Source organism: Ciona intestinalis, chromosome 2 (assembly GCF_000224145.3).
Source record: "Ciona intestinalis chromosome 2, KH, whole genome shotgun sequence".
Classification (NCBI taxonomy): domain Eukaryota; kingdom Metazoa; phylum Chordata; class Ascidiacea; order Phlebobranchia; family Cionidae; genus Ciona; species Ciona intestinalis.
The window spans coordinates 68,855-85,968 of NC_020167.2; the positions used below are offsets into that span (position 1 = coordinate 68,855).

The following is a 17,114-nucleotide window of genomic DNA, read 5'->3' on the forward strand; positions in this document are numbered from 1 at the left end:
CTATAAATCTGGTTTCGAACAAAGGTTACTTGGATATCTATACACATGTTTTTGGATAGTTCGATTTATTTTCGTGAAAATGTAGGTTTTGTCGTCCCTTTTCTAACAGTGGGGGTCACTGCTGGTCATACGGGATAATGTCTAATTTAAGTCAAATACAGCATCAAGAAGAAGATCTGGAAAAGAAATGTACAAAATATGTGGCATTAACTGCAACTTTTATTTGAAACCAGAGTTCTAGACTTAACATTAAATAAGTTATAAGTACTAGTAGCCTGTGGGAACCAGTTTCCTAGGGAAACCAGATTTCTGCAACACCGGACATTTAATCTCCTTACATAAAGTTAAACTTGGATAAACTGTATCATTTAATTTGTGCTTAAAGCACCGCCGCAATGGACATTTACGCAGTTATGAACACAAAATGGCGGCTAATTCGCCTTTCAGGTAATAATGGGTTGTTCGACCTGATTTTTCTATTAATTTGCAGGTGGGATAAAATGCTACCCCGGCCATCTTTAACAATGAGAACCAAATCGACAAAACAAAATTTATTGTTTTTTACTTAAGGGCTGTACCGCGAACTTGCTAAAAATAGTGTAATTCCAAATGTAGCACTTGAAATAAGGCTGTATTGCGGGTATAGACCCAGCTTCATTGGTGGTGTCGAATCATTTTCATATGCTGACTGTGAAAGAAATGTTGCTTCAACAAAAATTACAAAGAGCCACAACGTAGCAAGCACAACACAAGTAATAAAATTCCAAAATAACACTTTGTAGACGTGATGGGGTCTTGCATTTGCAACAACGAAGGCAGAAACTCCTGAAAAACATTTTTTATTAGCACAGGTGTCGTACGAGTGTCCGCATCAACTTAATAATATCACAAACCTGGTACTGCCATTATGGCCAATGTTGAAAGTGCCATCCACGAAGATGGTGTGACCCCGAACTCCGTAACATCGCCGTTCGCCCAATATAAGCTGTAGTAAATGCGCGATAAAATAGCTATTCCGTAAAGCACATCTCTTCCTCCAATAGGCTGTTTCATTTGTTTCTTGTCATCTCTTACAGAAACATCTTCTGATCTTTTAAAACGTGAGGTTTTTGCCACATTCTTGCGAGCCATATAGTCGTTATTTTCTTACCAACAACCACATTCCTTTAACTAAACGCGGGCCTAATGCATGATGACAAACAATTCCCATTGTTAAACTTTCTGGACTTAATTTGTGACGTCATAATTACATACCAATTTACCATAAATATATATTTTGTGAATAGTGTACATTTCCGTCCAAACATGAAACGAAAAAAGTCTCCAGTAAGCTACATTGTTGTAGATGTTGCAACAAATGAAAATCGAGGTGCGAGTCAATTTACTTACTTTGAATTTGTGCTTGTTCTTCTGCTTGTATCTTGCATTCTTGATGGCAGGGTGGAAATATTTAGAAACTGGGTAAAAATATCTGATCGCCGCTATTATGAAGAGTTGACCTTTAACATAATCACTTACTTAATCGTTGGTGCATTTTTCGGTAAGTTTAAAACAGAAGTACTAGTAAATTTTCGGATCTTTGTACACTAACTATCCCATTTTTAGGAATTTATGGACACTGGTCAGCAAAATACAAAAAAGGAGATTTCATAAAAGCAGGGGCAATGGCAGCGATGGTAATTTTTATGTGCATGTGGCTTATATTGCACATATCAACAGGGTTTTCTCTGATTAACAATGTACCAGCTCAATTTGCAACGTTTGTAAACTTTGCAACGTTCAGTTTAACAATGTTTACAGCTGGTATTACTCTAGGTGTTGCAATGCTTGAGAAAAATTAAAGTGATGTTACAATTATTATGCCGTTTATCAACCTCAGTTTATTGTAAGTGTTTCCATGCACACAATAACACAAATATTGAACAAATAACATAAGAAAAAAGCAGCAATGTTGTCATTTTTGTTTCTGTGCTACAAGTTACAGCGCCATAATATAAGACATACATGTCCATTAATTGCACAAGTGAATGAGGTGACGAGAAACACAAAAATTACAACAAGTTTTTGTTTGTTTAAAATACATCCTATAGATTTGGTCTAGTCAATGTGGATTTAGAAAATAAAAATGATGTTACTCATTAAAAACTTATTAAGCATTGAAAGAGGCATACCAAAGTAAAATCAGAATTTGTGCATTAATACAAATGCTCAAATGTGATCTAAAGGTAGCAACAAAGTTTCTACGAAATAGCTTCTGAAAAAACGATTAACTAAATTTTACAAATATTTTTTATTTGAAAACCTTCATCATGTCTCACTAGTACCTGCTGTATTTTTAAAAAAAGACTTTAATTTGGAAAAAGTGCGGTGTTAATAAAGTCTAGTCTATATATATATATATATTTTATATTTATTTTATATTTTCCATATTCACAAACAAGAAGCATTAATATCTAATCTGGAATAAAATTTGAATTTTTTTTAGTAGTTTAATGGGGTTTAAAGTTGACACTTTTCTCATGGGAAATCCCATACATTGTGGTAGAACTGAAGTTTTTTAATCAGGTGGGTTTTTTCACATGATTTTTTCAGAGATGTTTTGTTTTTTAAAACTTTGGTAGTGCCTTTAGGGTTTTAAATCACACTTGGGCATTTCTATGACTATCCATTATACAATTTTTCTTCGGTATGCAGGCCCCTTTAAGTAGAGACCAAGTAGTAGCTTTTTTTACGGTTTGATCAACTATCCTTTTCAGTTAATTTAGTACTAGATGGTTTTGTGGAGCGAAGACCATACACAAATGTTGCTGCAATTACAATCATAGTTCCAGCAAGAAACAACCTAAAACATAACAACATAAATCTTATGATGGTCAAGACACTGATCTACCCTTAGCCTATAATATTAATAGTACATATATTAACAAATAACAGTATTATATATTATTATGAATAAATGTAACTTGCTCCCTTCCGGGGTCGTCTCGTAACAGTCGTTATAACACAAGTGGTCTGTTTCATACACCTCATGCCAGCTTACGAGTTGCAATGTATGTATGTGTGCTTGATTATAGATTAATATTTTGCCCAACAGTGGCAGCAATAGTGTATATATAAACTTACTTAGTTGGCTGCACATCATTAAATACGAGATATGAAACAATAGTTGACACAATGATTGACAATGAGGTGGCAAATCCTTTGATGATATTATCTGTATATTGAACAACACAAGCCACTAATATACCCCCATAAGCCTGAAAAATATAAGTCCAACATCAATGTACAATTTAAAAAGGACAGTAAAAATGTCACATAACTGAAACAATCTGTAAACCTAATTTGTTATTATAATTTGCACTGGGTTTGTTACCTGCAACAGTAAGACTGTCCCTACAGCTATAGAGTAGCCTTGAAAAAAACCATCCTTTTGAATTTCCTTTAGGTTTGTAAACAGAACTGTTATGCTGGAAAATATTACTCCAAACATTGCTGGAAAAAAACAGATTGAATTAACAAGTTTACTCACACATAACAAATTAAATCAGGGATGAATGCAACTTGCTCTATCCTTGTGAGGCCATAAACTACAGTCATTATATAACACAAATGTTCTGTTACATACACACGTGGCTGCTTACGAGTTACCACCAATGTAACTTTGTGGGTGATTGTTTTTTTCTGTATAGCTGACATTTTGGATAACCCGTTTGATTAGTTACCGCGGGGTGAAATTTACCATCCGTAGCAGTGACGAGCCTTGAACCTATAACCTGGGTCAGAGGCAGGTCTGCTAACAACTGTACCAGGATTTAAACGCTTATTTTTAATTTTTTTACAATAAAGCACGTACCCATTTGCAAATTTCGTATCCACAGTGAAATGTTAGAACTTTTCAGCAAAAGTTCAAAGTATACTCCTGCAAATCCACTGCTAGCACAAGCTACAAGTAATACACCAACACCATACATTCTATCTTGAATAGATGAAGTATTCTCAACGGCAGTGGAACCTGCGGGATACTGCAAATGGAAAGAAACTTTTTAAATGTTGGGCGCAGTTAAAGATTTGATAATAGTTACCTGAACTAAAGCAACACCAGTCATCAACATAACAAGTGCAAACCATTGATTTCTTGATAGTTGCTTACGCAATAATAAAGACGAGAATAAGGCAGTCATTAGTATTTTTAACTGATACGTGACCTGCAAAGTAAAATATTGAACAGGATTATGACAACAACAGGTATCCTAATGGTTTATTACTTTTTGAATCTAATTAAAATGCTTACCTGGTAAGTTGGTGCATCCAAGTAGTTTAATGCAATAAATAAAAGATTGTTTTGAAAAGAGTAAATTCCAGAAGGCACTGCTGTTTTTATTGTTTCCAATGGTTTATTTAATAATCCAACTTTTAATTCATTCATGAACTTTCGAGGGTCAAATTCTAAAAAAACATGACATATACAGTGTGTTAAGGCTGGTAATACTAGTTGTTGTAAAACCATTGCTAAATAAACTCTTTCATTAAAACTAGAACTAAAATAATGTGACAGAAAATATACTTACTGCATTGATAATATATGATGAATAAACATGACATTAACTTCACAAACTCAGCTAGCAACACCACAGTGCTTGACAAATATCGCGGACCATCAATCACCACCGTTCGTGTGTAACGCAATGTTAACACCATACATGTTGTTTGCAGCACTAACAATACTAGAACAGCATACTTTGTTATTGCACCCATCCTATTTGACTTCTAAAAACAATACAATATTTAAATCAAATTGCGATGTACCAAAAATTTTAGGACAGTCTTTGATTAAAAATGTTTGTTGCAAATAGGCATAATACTGGGTAAAACTAAAATGAATGTAACTTGCTTTTTTTTCGCACGGTGGAAAAAACGTCAGTCAATATAACACGAATCTTCCATTTCATAGACCTGCCCATTTACGCGTTACCCTGTAATGTAACTTTAGCTTACCATTTAGAAAGCAATTTTTGACCAATGGGGTTTTGCCCAAGGCCACATAGGTAACAGCGATAAGCCTTAAGAAGATTTCGGGCCATAGGCAGGTGCACTTATCACTGTGCCATCAGTGAAAATAAATACTTATTAATCAATCACTGTTAAAGGGCTCACAGTCACAATACAAGTTCCAAGTGTACAACATTTTAAATTAATAGTTTGATTGATTTCATAGAAGCAACCTGCTGATTGTTATACATTTTTAATACAGGAAACGGTATAATAAAAATTATCAAAGCTTTAATTAAAATGGTTCATCTATAACAGTGGGCACAGAAATATTGATTGAGTAACAGCTAACTACAAACTCACTATTCAATACAACATTTTAGGTGTGACCATACATACAAACAAGATACAAGTAAATCTACAAAAAAAGATACAATTAAAAAATACCCTGCATAAAATATTTTTGCTTTATAAGTATAACTATACGTGTGCATCTACTTATAATCATATAAAGCTCAAAAAAGTGCAAATGTTGATATAAAAAGAAAGTGCAAACGTGAATGAAAAATAGTAATACAAAATTTAAGTTTACACAGTGTAATCCTGAGCACTTTGTGAAAGTGATGAAGTTGGTCTAGAATCTAGATACTGAAAGAATAGTGTGAGAAATGTCATCAAAAATTGAATTTTCTTCATCCTTTTGAATTTTTGAAGCATTGGACATAAGATTTACCATTCCATCAAACCCACGTACATTGATCATTGGTGACGGGGAAGAATGTTTTTCAGGTGAGCCATCGCGAATAATTTTCCGACCAAATTTCTTCCAACTTGCTTGTACAGCATGTTTCCTTTGACTTTCAGAAGTGACTTGGTTTTGAACGACCATTAATGCTCGGTCCTTCAAATTAGAACTAGATCTAGCTGCTCCCGCCTCCCCTTGGCTAGTTACTCTTTCCGCTGAGAAGTTTACCATATATTGTTCTTGAAACTTTAGTTTTTCATCATTGCGATGTGAACGTTCCATGATGATCACCATGGAAGCCCACTGTTTACGCCAAACTTTTTCTGCCTTTTTATATATTTTTTCATATGTTCTGGTCATCATGGCAATAAGCATACTTAATAGTAAAACATGCACCAACAACATGAATATAATGAACAAAATAATTGATATCGCTTGGTATTTGCCATTTAGAACATCATCATAACTGAATTCACCAAAGCTCATTTGAATTAGGGTCATAAATGTTCCACTTTCAGTTAAAAATGCAAAAACATTTTGACCCGTAAATTGGTAAAAGAATGCTACACTTGAAGTGGTTAAAATTATAATATAAATAACACCAAATCTTGCCATGTCTGTAGCCAACATTTTATAGATCATGGTGATAAATGGACCGGTCAATGAGCTGTTACGTAAAAAGAATAGCAAGTAGGACCAAATACCTGGCACAGCAAACACAAGTAACCAATCCTCCACAGCATATAGCTCAGTAAATCGCATTGGAATGCACAGCAGAATTAACAAACAACCGATTGTGTAGATAAGCCTGGAAGGGATGGTGGCTATGTTGGTGAGGTATCCAGATATGTGTTCAAGGTACACTTCTTTCACAGCAAAGTATAATACGAACAGTGATATAAAAATGACTAAGGATTCAAAAACATATCGTGCAATATCACCGCTACTGCTCCCATGCCTTAGATCACTTGCTAAATTTGGTCGAAGATAGACTGCAATCGTAAGAAACAAAATGTGTAACAGAAATGCTGCCAGCAGTCTGTAGAACTTATTACGTCCGAATTTCTCCCATTTTTCATTTAAAAGTCGATGCACCACATTGTTGGAGATCATGTCAAGATGATTGTCTTTGGTTCCTCTGATTGTCTTCATTAAAGCAGAATCCCAATCTGTTTCACCATTCTCACCGATTGAATCCAAAGAACGCAAAGGGTATACAGAGCATGTGACAGTATTGTATGACCAATACTGCTTTGCAGAAATTTCGAGAATCTTTTCAAACATATGTTGTTTTCCAAGGAAAGAAGCGAGTGCAAGAGGAGTTAAGTTTTCTTTATTTTTAGCATTCGGGTCTGGACTTCGTTTTGAGTGCTTTAAAACATAATAATACATTCCTGGTTGATTGTGTATGACAGTCATATGAAGGACATTATTACCAAATCGATCGGTCAAGGTAGGATCACTACCATGATCAATAAGCAAATCATAAATTTCATGATTTCCAACACTGGCTGCAAATGATAAAGGATACTCACCATAGTAAGCAAATCCCTCATATTTATGTTTTCGAAGTTTTACATCGCCTCGCTTAATGTCAACAGGGAGAAAAAATTTTCCCCTAGCACGCTCATGGACATTAACATTATTTGTGTTTAGTAGGATTTTTACACCTACAACATTTTGTTGAATGATTGCCAAATGCAAACAAGACTCACCGTAGTAGTATTCCCCTTCATAAATATCTTTTGCCAGTTCTGGACATTGTTCCAGCAAAACTCTTGCAATGTTGGTATGGTTCTCCGTGTTGTTTAAAAACAAAAGATGCATAGGTGTTTCACCAACTGCTCCCCTTTTATCTAGCTTCCATGCCACCATATGTTCATTGAAAGGTTTAATAACGGTTGCTAAGCTTGCAATTGAAAGTTTGTCTGCTTCATAATGTGTTATTTCTATGTCAGTATCCTTTTCTTTAGCTTCCAAATATAGTTTATTTCTGTGACTTTGTCTATTATGCCAATCCTGATAAACCTTCTCTGTTATAACTTCGCATCCACCCAAAAGATATTCCGGCTTAATCTTGGTTTCAAAATATTCTTTTATACGATTTATTTTTTCATCATCAGGTTCATCTTTTGCTTTTTCTTTATATTCTTCAAGCAAGCTTCCACCCCCAGAAAAATCAACCATCTTATAAATTGGGTTTCTTTCAACTAATTCGTTTTGTAATTTCCATTGCCTGTCTGCATCTATTGACCCCTTTGGATTACGATAAAAGAAACGGTTCCAAGCTTTCATGTTTATGACTAGTTTTTATCTAAATTGACAATTAATAACAAATTTAAGATTGGCTCAAAGAAATATTCGTAGGGTAGTAGTTGGTCAATACGTCATGGCTCATAACTTTATCTTTAGTAACCTATTTTCTGTACCATCAATTTCATTCGATGACGATACAGCATACAGCAACATAGCAATACATAATAACACTTAACAATTGGAACAGCATTTGTTTAATTATCAGAATTATATATCGAACATATCGTATACTAACGGAGAGGTGAATGTACTAGTCAAAGGAACCTTATTGTAACAAACCTGTGTCGCCTTGGTTTCGAAGAACGCCCCATTCATAACACCGCTGTTTGTTCACACACACGTTGGCCACACGATTGAACACCTAAAAAAACACTTTTGGTATTAAGTTGTTTAGTCATATATTTTAAATAAATACCAAAAAAGTGAAAAAGAAAATGAAAATTATACCGAGAAAAACGTTTCCGAAGATTTCGTGGCTCCACCCTATTCTCATCCAATCTAACTGAAAATGAATAAAACGACAACAATGACGTCACAACACATGTTTCAAGTTACGAATATGTCAACAGTGAACAAAATTATGTATGTTGCTGTTCACACCAAAGCGAAGTTTTATCCACTTAACACGTGGATAAAACTTTGTAGAACACCGAAGAATACGATTTGTAGGTCTAATATACACACAAGAACACAAAATGAGAGCATTTCGGGACAAGAAATACGGAGAAATTTTACCAACTTCCCTAAAAATACAAATAAGGGCGCAGGAGCGAAGGATATGGGAGAACTGTTATATGTAGGGCAGGACAGAAACAGGATTAAATGTAAGTAGATAAACATGCTCTTTTCTAAGCAATGCAAAATGAAGTCTATAAAATCCTGAGGATTAACAACGTTAAAAATTGTTGTATACAAAAATTAACTAATCTGTTTTGACTATCAACACATTTATATTCAAACAAATTGGTGCGGAGAAACATAAATTCGTTAATTATTTACCTTTCAATGAATATGGTACAAATCAAAAGAAAATCATTTCCTAAAGTCCGTCTTTTACTTAGGACTGCTACATGCTTCTTTCTTTGAATATTCCAGGGACGTTGGGATCTTTCTATATCTTAAGTGCAGCTGTTGCAGGAGCTTCACCAATTCTACTCAAACTTACCTCTGGCTCTTTACTAGCCGTACGTATGGTGTTTATTTTGTATGACAATAATCTCATTGGTTTATCACTCAGACAAGTTTCTTGGGTTTTAACATTTTAGTTTTTGTGATTCTTAACCCGCTTGGATTGTATCAATTTGGAAAAAGATATGTAAATGAATTGTATTACAAGCAAGAAACTGATACATACACTGCAAATGTTCTTTCCCCATTTGTGTTAACAGAAACAAGGTCAGTTGTACTTAAGGTTCTTTATCTTTACTAAAATCAAGGTTATTTATCTATACTAAAATCAAACAAAGTCTTTTTTTGTATTTGAATTGCCAATGATCACTGGACAATTGGTGCAATACGTGCTTAATTGATCTACCATTACAAGTCTTACCTAGATATGATTAAATATAAATGGCTGGTTGTTTGTGTGTCAGATATACTGACTAATTAAAGTCCTATAACAGTCGTTTTTACTCGCTATATGCATACTTTTTTATTCACTTATCTTTGCTACATTGGTTAAAGTGAAAGTATAATTGTTATTAGGTTGAAGTTCAAGCCTTCTGAATGCAAAATGCCAGCCAACCCAAGCATTTTTACCTCTTTTTTTGTTGGACGACACCCACTGTTTGTTAACTCTGATGCTATGAATTACGCCGACTACATGAAAATGTTAAGGTAGTTATTGGTTACAATAGTTTTTACCGACATCTGGTAAAGTTGTCATCATGCCTGTCTCTAGCCGAGAGGTTACAATGTCTAAGCTTCCTGCTGTTATCTTTGTAAGCGTATATACTATCTGTGCATGTGCCCTTGGGTAGTACACCTAATGGCAATTGCTCCAACCCAGTGGTCCCTTATGGCTTATGTGATGTTTAAATTTTCAGTCATACATTAAAAATTAAATAAATACTCCCAAAAAGTATACGCCCATAAAGTAACATATGTGGTAACTGGTAGGGGTGTGGTAACTGGTTGCTCTGCCATGTGAAGGTAAGTAAGTTGCATTGATTTATTTACCATATTTAATGCAATATACTTTTACCAAGGTTCGCTTCCACAATTGATTATGAGAATCCCGACCGACAAAAAGAGTTTCATTCAAAAGCAAAAGAAAACAACTGAACACAAATAATGTTAATATATATAATATGTTTTTTCCTGTTGAATTTATTTATTACCATTTCAAAAGATAAATAATCCAAATTCTTTTATAACTGTTCCTGCAACCTACTAAACAAAACATCATTTAAAAGAAATGCATTTTAAAACCACAAATCCAACCTCTAAGTAAAAAAATTCCCATACAACAATGCATGGAATTTGTCGTAGGATAAAGTTTTACTTAACATTCACTATTTCTACTTAACAAATGACTAAAGAAAATTTCAAATTTTAATTCGGATTTGGTATGATTGCTTCTTTTTAGTGAAAATATAAAAAAGTAAAACATAGACTTTCGATTGAACATAGCTACATAATATGATGACTCAGCACTTTTTTCCCTTTTAGGTTTTTATATTAAAATTTTCTGCCATACCATAATCAGCTTTGTGGCAAAGTGGTTGAATTGGTTTAAGGCTTGTGGGTAGGATCAAGGCCTGTGTATATGTGTCCTTGGGCAAGACACTTAACCGAAATTGCTTTAATTGAGTGGTCACTAATGAGTAATGTGTTGACCAAATTACAGGCTATACATAAAAAAATAATCACCCACTAAGTAACATATACATGGTAGCTCGTAAGCTGGCACTAGGTGTATGAGCACCTTTGGTATAATGACTGTTGTTTTCCTGGCCATGCAAGGACAAAGCAAGTTACATTCATACATTTTCTTTGGAAATAAGTTGGTTGTCCCTGTTGAACATTAGATTTAAAATTTGTTTAGTCAGTATTATCTGGTATCTAGCCAGATTTAATAGAAAAAATTGAAACATATTAAAGTTTTATTTTTTATGCATTCACAAAGAAGCAGTAAATATATCTAATCCTAAATAAAAATAGATTTTTCTACTTACTGTAAAACACTCAACTTTTTCAGTTCTTACCATTTTTTTAAAAGTTGTTTCGTAATTTTTAAAATTTGGAGGTACCGTTAAGATCATATTTAATCATCTCCATCTATATACAAATCTTCATGTTCTGTTGTTACACATTGCAGAACCCTCCACATGCAGGGCATCTCGTTATTTAAAAAAACTAATTAAATAAATTGTTCCGGTTGTTTAAAGCAAAGTATTGAATTTTAAAAGTAGAAAGGGTTATGTTGGGATTGTTTCTTTTGCACCTACTTAACCATTTCCTACCAAGCTGTACTTCTTTACACAAACAACCACCCTAAACCAGACAGCAGCTTTATACCAATATCTGTAATATAGCCCCCTTCCCTAAATATTCTAGAATAACACAAAAAGATTGTTTTGAAAGAATTTATTTTACATGGTACGCTACGAGCTCACTGGCATAACGCCTAAAATCAGCAAGTTCGGTTAGATAACTTAGTAATAAAGAAAATTGGCCTAAATTCGTGGTTGATAAATAATGCTAAAATCAAGAACAAAAGTGGTCTAATAACATGGTATATACAAGCTGAAGCTACATACCAACAACCAAGCTTGGTTTCGGTTAAAGCAGCAGACTGTATTATGTAGTAGTAACTGGAAAATATTACAGCGCAAACGAAGAGAATAGCCTTTCTTCCAAGTATGATTGTGCTCAACTTTACACAAGCATTACAAACTAGTGGATTAAAATACATTGTTAGGAATGTTTCTTTTACATTGGGACTGGACCTCCTGGCATCATCATAAACTGTGTACCTGCCATGTTACCAAAATTTTGTTGTGGTTTTGCGTAACCATTTGTTTGCTGTCCCCCATATGCACCAGCTGGTTTTCCACCATAGGCACCACTGTTGTTGTAGCCACCACTACTACGTTGTCCACCAGCTCCACCAAAACCATTGCTTCTGCCTCCTCCGTAACCATAACCTCCACGACTACTGCCACCACCTCTGCGATTCTTACCGAAATTTCCCCATGATGATTGAGCCAACTCCATCAACCTTGGGTTAATTTGCTGCTTTGCCTCCTTAAGGATTTCAATTAAATCTTTGCACTGCTTAGCATTGGCTTGTGTGAAAAATGTGTATGCAGTTCCAGTTTGATTCGCTCTTGCTGTTCGCCCAATTCGATGAATGTAATCTTCACATTGATTTGGAAAATCAAAATTTATGACAAATTTGATATCTGAAACATCAAGACCACGTGATGCCACGTCTGTTGCAACCAGAATTGGAGACTTTCCTGTTCGAAACTCATTTAAAACCCAATCTCTCTCTGGTTGGGATTTGTCACCATGAATACACATGGCAGGCCAACCATCACGCCTCATGTTGCGAGTGAGAATATCACATTTTCTCTTAGTTTCTGTGAATATGATTGTCTTATTCTCTGCCTCTCCCATTATTTCTTCCATCAATCTCATTAGCTTTTCGGATTTTTCATCTTCTGTACAAACATCAACGATTTGTAGAATATTGTGATTCGCAGAAATATTCACAGATCCAATTTGGATATGAACATTATCTCTGAGAAAATCATTTGCGAGCTTTTGAACTTCCTTTGGCCATGTTGCACTCCACATCAGTGTTTGTCTGTCTGGACGAATCTGATCAATAATTTTTCGTATTTGTGGTTCAAAACCCATGTCCAACATTCTGTCAGCTTCATCAAGAACCAAGTAAGTACATCTGCGAAGGTTTGTCTTGCGGGCTTCTAGAAAATCAATAAGGCGACCTGGTGTAGCGATCACGATTTCACAACCTCTCTCCAAATCTCTAATTTGAGGGGCTTTTGATGCCCCACCATATACACAGGTATTCCTAATGTGGCAAAGCTGCCCATAATCATTTGCAACTGCTTGAACTTGTTGTGCCAACTCCCTTGTAGGGCAAAGTACAAGAGCAATTGGACCATCTCCTCTTTCAAGATATGGCTGAGCATTAATGTGAATCATAGCTGGCAAAATAAATGAGAGTGTTTTACCAGATCCAGTTTGAGCAATCCCAACAAGATCTTGACCGCCAAGTGCATGTGGCCAACCAATTGCTTGTATAGGAGTTGGTGCCTTAAATCCATTGGACAGCAACTGATTATTAATGTAATCTGGAAAACTTGCCTCATGAAAGAAAAGCACAGGTTTCTTTAAGTTTGACCCAGTAACTGTAACCTCATGCTTCTGATAATATTCTTGAACATGATGGACTGGTCTTCCTGCAGTACTTGGATGTTCTTGATAAAATTCTTTTTGAAACGGAGTTAACTTTTCACAATCCCACTTTGGCTTGCGGAGACCGCTTCCAGCAGAGTTGTCATATTTCCCACCTCGATCCGATCTTCCTCTTCCGCCTCCCCCACCTCCCCTTCCTCCCCAGCGATCGTTTCCTCCTCCATAAGAGCCATTACTACGTCCCCCTCCATAGCTGCCGTAACCACGGTCACCTCCACGATCTCTTGAACCATAACCGGGCATTCTTGTTACAGTAAGTATAATGTAAATTGAAAAATATAATTTGGATTCGAAACCGTGCAAATCTTCCAGCTGAAAAGGTAATGCAAATTTAAAATAAATACAGGTTTAAACAAAAAAATGGGTCGCGCTTGTAGCCTTGGTCAGCAAAGCTCTTTTTACCGAGTCTCATCAAACCTACAGTCATGCTAAAAAACGATGCTAACATGTTCATACAAAATGTTCTGCTTTGCCTTGCACCCTTGATCCGCTGATTCCATTTACCACTGATGAACCAACTTTGACTGACCAAGGCTACAAAGACAACTGCAGGAAAGTTTGTGTATAAAACAATATTTATGGGTTTAAAATGCAATTAACTGTTTCATGCTAGCTAACTGATATACAAAGGTTATGACTGGAGGTTTGACTTACGGTTGTAATGGATTATTCCTTCATCTGTTGACCCGGTTTCCACGCCCAGGTCCATCAGATGAAAGATTTTAACTTAACCGGAAATCCAGATCTCAGCACCAACCACTCCGTAGTTGGCCATAAACTCTTAAACCTGGAACGTCGCACCAGCACAGATCCATCGTGGAAGAGACAGGATCTGTGAACGACGATAAGAGTTCCTCGCTAACAATTGCGAGAATCAATTTACTGGGTTCCAGGTTCAGGTTCAAATATTGGATCTCCGGGATTATTATAGCCTAGGCTTGTCTTACATGCTAACGACAACATAGTACTGGAATATAAACCAACTACTCTCGCTAAAGGCATTACGTACACCGATGTCGCAATAATGGCGGATCGCCCAAAACGCCGCTTTTCTTTCTTTGTCCGAATTAAATCACGTGATGTATGGCGTCATTCTGGTTTAAAGGGTTAGAAATTTGTAGGGCATTTGTTATAATGATATGCAAATATCTGTTAGTGATAAAAATGCGGAACTAAAATACATGTGCTAAAATATAATATCGATCTATTTTAATTAATCTATTGCACTTTACATTGATATAAACTTGTTTTTTTGCGCAACCCTTTAAAATCATATTCTCCCACATGCTTTGTTTTACGCAACATCCGGTTTGTTACCTAATTCCGAATAAAGACTTTTATCATGTCATCTGTTAATGTTTTAACCAATGGTTTATTTTTTGATGTAATTATTGCATCAAGCTAGTTGTGGTTTACAACGAACGCATTGGGCCTGTCTTGGTTCCATGTGAAAATTGCGGTGTCAGCGACGTTGTGCTTAGCTCTCGTCATACGTCGTACGGGTTCGACCCAAAGTTAGTATAGACCAAGTTAGGAAACGGATTGTAAAACAACGAGTTTTGTTATCCATTGTTTTATCATTGCTGGGTGCTGTTTTTCGTTTAAATATTACGATTTTTTAAAAACCAAGCACTCCTGCGCGTAAAATGGCTTTCTACTAATGTTATATCTTATCACAATAATAAACCTTACAAAACTATTCAACTTTTATTGAACACTCAATCGATTAAAAAGTAAACAAACAGAAAATATCAAGTTTACTAACCAAAAACATAAAAGAACATGTTTAAAATATAAAAATACAAACAAAAACGCATAACATTACCATAAACTGGTGTAGCTAGCTGCAGTTTTGCATGTAAATTGCGGTGGCTCACCAACTTAACACGTATACTCGGCAACGAAACTTTAGGTAAAATTTGCCTAATATAGAAGTGACATTGAGAAAAACAATACTGAGTTACTATTTTTGGTCCTCTGCTTGAGTAAGCTACCTTTTCCGCGTTCCGGGTCTTTGTGAAATCGGAAAACGCGAACACCTTATCTGCTAGTACTTAGGCAATTTGGAGCTGCATGTCCACTCATGTTGGATTATAAATGTAGTAGGTATGACCATATACTGTAGTAGGTATGATCATATACTATTATGTAAACTAAGCTGATTGCTGCTAGTCTTAATCGCCAACGTAAAGTACCCTGTTAAACCACACTGTACGCCGAAAACCAGTCAAAATATTAATTTACTTCACATTAATTCCCAGATTTAATATTATATAACAAGATTTATATTAATAATTATATTTTAAATGTTAAAACAACCGCTATACGTGTTTTCTAGCTTTGTATCGCATACAAGAACTAAATGTACACATGCCGACCATGCATTTGTATGGGCGATTCACGCTCTGTGGGCTCCGTAATGGCGGACACGAGCGCCTTTTTCTAACTTGGTCTATACCAAAGTTAGTATAGACCAAGTTAGGAAACGGATTGTAAAACAACGAGTTTTGTTATCCATTGTCTCCGCGTCTATGACGTCATAGTCGCCGCCATTACGGAGCCCACAGCAGAGCATTTTATCATTGCTGGGTGCTGTTTTTCGTTTAAATATTGCGATTTTTTTAAACCAAGCACTTCTGTACGTAATAATGGCTTTCTACTAATGTTATATCTTATCACAATAATAAACCTCACGAAAATAATCAACTTTTATTGAACACTTAATCGATTAAAGAGTAAAAAACAGAAAATATCAAGTTTACTAACCAAAAACATAAAAGAACATGTTTAAAATATAAAAATACAAACAAAAACGCATAACATTACCTTAAACTGGTGTATCCAGCTGCAGTTTTGCATGTAAATTGTCGTGATTTTACTTTTTGGCTCACAAACTTAACACGTATACCCGCCTACCCGGCAAAATAAGGTTGCAGATGATTCAACAGTATTATCGGGTCCTACTAAAACACGCCCGGTGGAAAAAAATATACTAAAACACGCCCGGTGCGGGGCCCGGTGGGACCCGGTGAGGACCCGGTGTTACGAGTCATACTAAAACACGCCCGGTGGGGGGCCCGGTGAGTATTTCTTGAAAGGGGAGCTTTCCCTATGCAAGAGCCACCAAAATGCGTGTGTGAAACAGAACTTGTGAAAAAATTGGAAGATATTGTCCGTCTTCAAAGCATAAAGATGGCAATTTTCGGTGATAGAAATTACATTCTTGCTCCGCACGTCATCGCTGAAACAAAATGTGCATAGGAAATAAAACATGATGATGAAAATGGACACGTAATTCGCAAGTTCTTTAATTATCGCTCTGCTAAAACGGAAACAAACATGGGATCGCGCTACTGAGGGCTTGTCCGAATACGTAAAAGCCTAACACACTAACTAAAAGACACATCATGTCTAATATTTACATTTTTCGTTTTAAAAGTTACATTGTTCGTCTTTTAAAGTTTTTAATAATAAAACTTCGATCAAGTAAGTGTATGTATAGTAGCACATATAGTAGGGTGGGGTAAGATGGGAAACTATATTTTTACGACTCCCATAGAACGTTGTTAATTGTTTAAAACACGAACAGAAAATTTGGATCTTATGTGATAAAGGG

General features: G+C 35.5%; 5 protein-coding genes across 9 annotated transcripts; 2 read left to right on the plus strand and 3 right to left on the minus strand.

Moving 5' to 3' along the window:
- Positions 1-537: 537 nt before the first annotated feature.
- On the minus strand, positions 538-1,481 carry LOC100177663. 2 transcript variants are annotated; one of them, XM_009859220.3, is made up of 3 exons: positions 1,390-1,481; positions 894-1,090; positions 538-825 (listed from the first exon to the last, which is right to left on the minus strand). In XM_009859220.3, the coding sequence occupies exons 1-3, from the start codon at positions 1,425-1,427 to the stop codon at positions 566-568; spliced, it is 495 nt and encodes a 164-aa protein (XP_009857522.1). In that variant the 5' UTR covers positions 1,428-1,481; the 3' UTR covers positions 538-565. The 2 variants fall into 2 exon arrangements, with proteins under 2 accessions (XP_009857522.1, XP_002130336.1); XM_002130300.4 differs by having other exon boundaries at positions 894-1,182; positions 1,390-1,478.
- Positions 1,291-1,945, plus strand: LOC100182396. The gene is made up of 2 exons (XM_002129798.5): positions 1,291-1,540; positions 1,606-1,945. The coding sequence occupies exons 1-2, from the start codon at positions 1,306-1,308 to the stop codon at positions 1,839-1,841; spliced, it is 471 nt and encodes a 156-aa protein (XP_002129834.1). The 5' UTR covers positions 1,291-1,305; the 3' UTR covers positions 1,842-1,945.
- LOC100185532 (UDP-N-acetylglucosamine transporter) lies at positions 1,863-8,533 on the minus strand. 4 transcript variants are annotated; one of them, XM_009859219.3, is made up of 9 exons: positions 8,498-8,533; positions 8,330-8,411; positions 4,569-4,767; positions 4,292-4,446; positions 4,083-4,205; positions 3,854-4,022; positions 3,374-3,492; positions 3,124-3,257; positions 1,863-2,842 (listed from the first exon to the last, which is right to left on the minus strand). In XM_009859219.3, the coding sequence occupies exons 2-9, from the start codon at positions 8,363-8,365 to the stop codon at positions 2,740-2,742; spliced, it is 1,038 nt and encodes a 345-aa protein (XP_009857521.1). In that variant the 5' UTR covers positions 8,366-8,411; positions 8,498-8,533; the 3' UTR covers positions 1,863-2,739. The 4 variants fall into 4 exon arrangements, with proteins under 4 accessions (XP_009857521.1, XP_026696441.1, XP_026696440.1 ...); XM_026840640.1 differs by lacking the exons at positions 8,330-8,411; positions 8,498-8,533 and adding an exon at positions 7,450-7,610; XM_026840639.1 differs by lacking the exons at positions 1,863-2,842; positions 3,124-3,257; positions 3,374-3,492; ... (3 more) ...; positions 4,569-4,767; positions 8,498-8,533 and adding an exon at positions 4,775-8,048 and having other exon boundaries at positions 8,330-8,462.
- A 27-nt stretch (positions 8,534-8,560) lies between these two features.
- LOC100179965 (transmembrane protein 70 homolog, mitochondrial-like) lies at positions 8,561-10,563 on the plus strand. The gene is made up of 5 exons (XM_002123894.5): positions 8,561-8,874; positions 9,146-9,234; positions 9,288-9,445; positions 9,755-9,886; positions 10,258-10,563. Exons 1-5 carry the CDS (start codon positions 8,577-8,579, stop codon positions 10,331-10,333), a joined length of 753 nt encoding a protein of 250 aa, XP_002123930.5. The 5' UTR covers positions 8,561-8,576; the 3' UTR covers positions 10,334-10,563.
- Positions 10,564-11,623: 1,060 nt separating this feature from the next.
- Positions 11,624-14,527, minus strand: LOC100183169 (ATP-dependent RNA helicase dbp2). Its single transcript, XM_002130095.5, has 2 exons — positions 14,153-14,527; positions 11,624-13,810 (listed from the first exon to the last, which is right to left on the minus strand). Exon 2 carries the CDS (start codon positions 13,739-13,741, stop codon positions 11,984-11,986), a length of 1,758 nt encoding a protein of 585 aa, XP_002130131.1. The 5' UTR covers positions 13,742-13,810; positions 14,153-14,527; the 3' UTR covers positions 11,624-11,983.
- Between the last annotated feature and the right edge of the window lie 2,587 nt (positions 14,528-17,114).

Coding starts and splice junctions, on each gene's coding strand:
- LOC100177663 (XM_002130300.4), bottom strand. CDS start 1,131: ATGGCTCGCAAGAATGTGGCAAAAACCTCACGTTTTAAAAGATCAGAA. Junction 826..893: donor GGCCATAATGGCAGTACCAG/GTTTGTGATATT, acceptor AATGTTTTTCAG/GAGTTTCTGCCTTCGTTGTT.
- LOC100182396 (XM_002129798.5), top strand. CDS start 1,306: ATGAAACGAAAAAAGTCTCCAGTAAGCTACATTGTTGTAGATGTTGCA. Junction 1,541..1,605: donor AATCGTTGGTGCATTTTTCG/GTAAGTTTAAAA, acceptor TCCCATTTTTAG/GAATTTATGGACACTGGTCA.
- LOC100185532 (XM_026840639.1), bottom strand. CDS start 8,029: ATGAAAGCTTGGAACCGTTTCTTTTATCGTAATCCAAAGGGGTCAATA.
- LOC100179965 (XM_002123894.5), top strand. CDS start 8,577: ATGACGTCACAACACATGTTTCAAGTTACGAATATGTCAACAGTGAAC. Junction 8,875..9,145: donor GGACAGAAACAGGATTAAAT/GTAAGTAGATAA, acceptor TGAATATTCCAG/GGACGTTGGGATCTTTCTAT. Junction 9,887..10,257: donor GACTACATGAAAATGTTAAG/GTAGTTATTGGT, acceptor ACTTTTACCAAG/GTTCGCTTCCACAATTGATT.
- LOC100183169 (XM_002130095.5), bottom strand. CDS start 13,741: ATGCCCGGTTATGGTTCAAGAGATCGTGGAGGTGACCGTGGTTACGGC.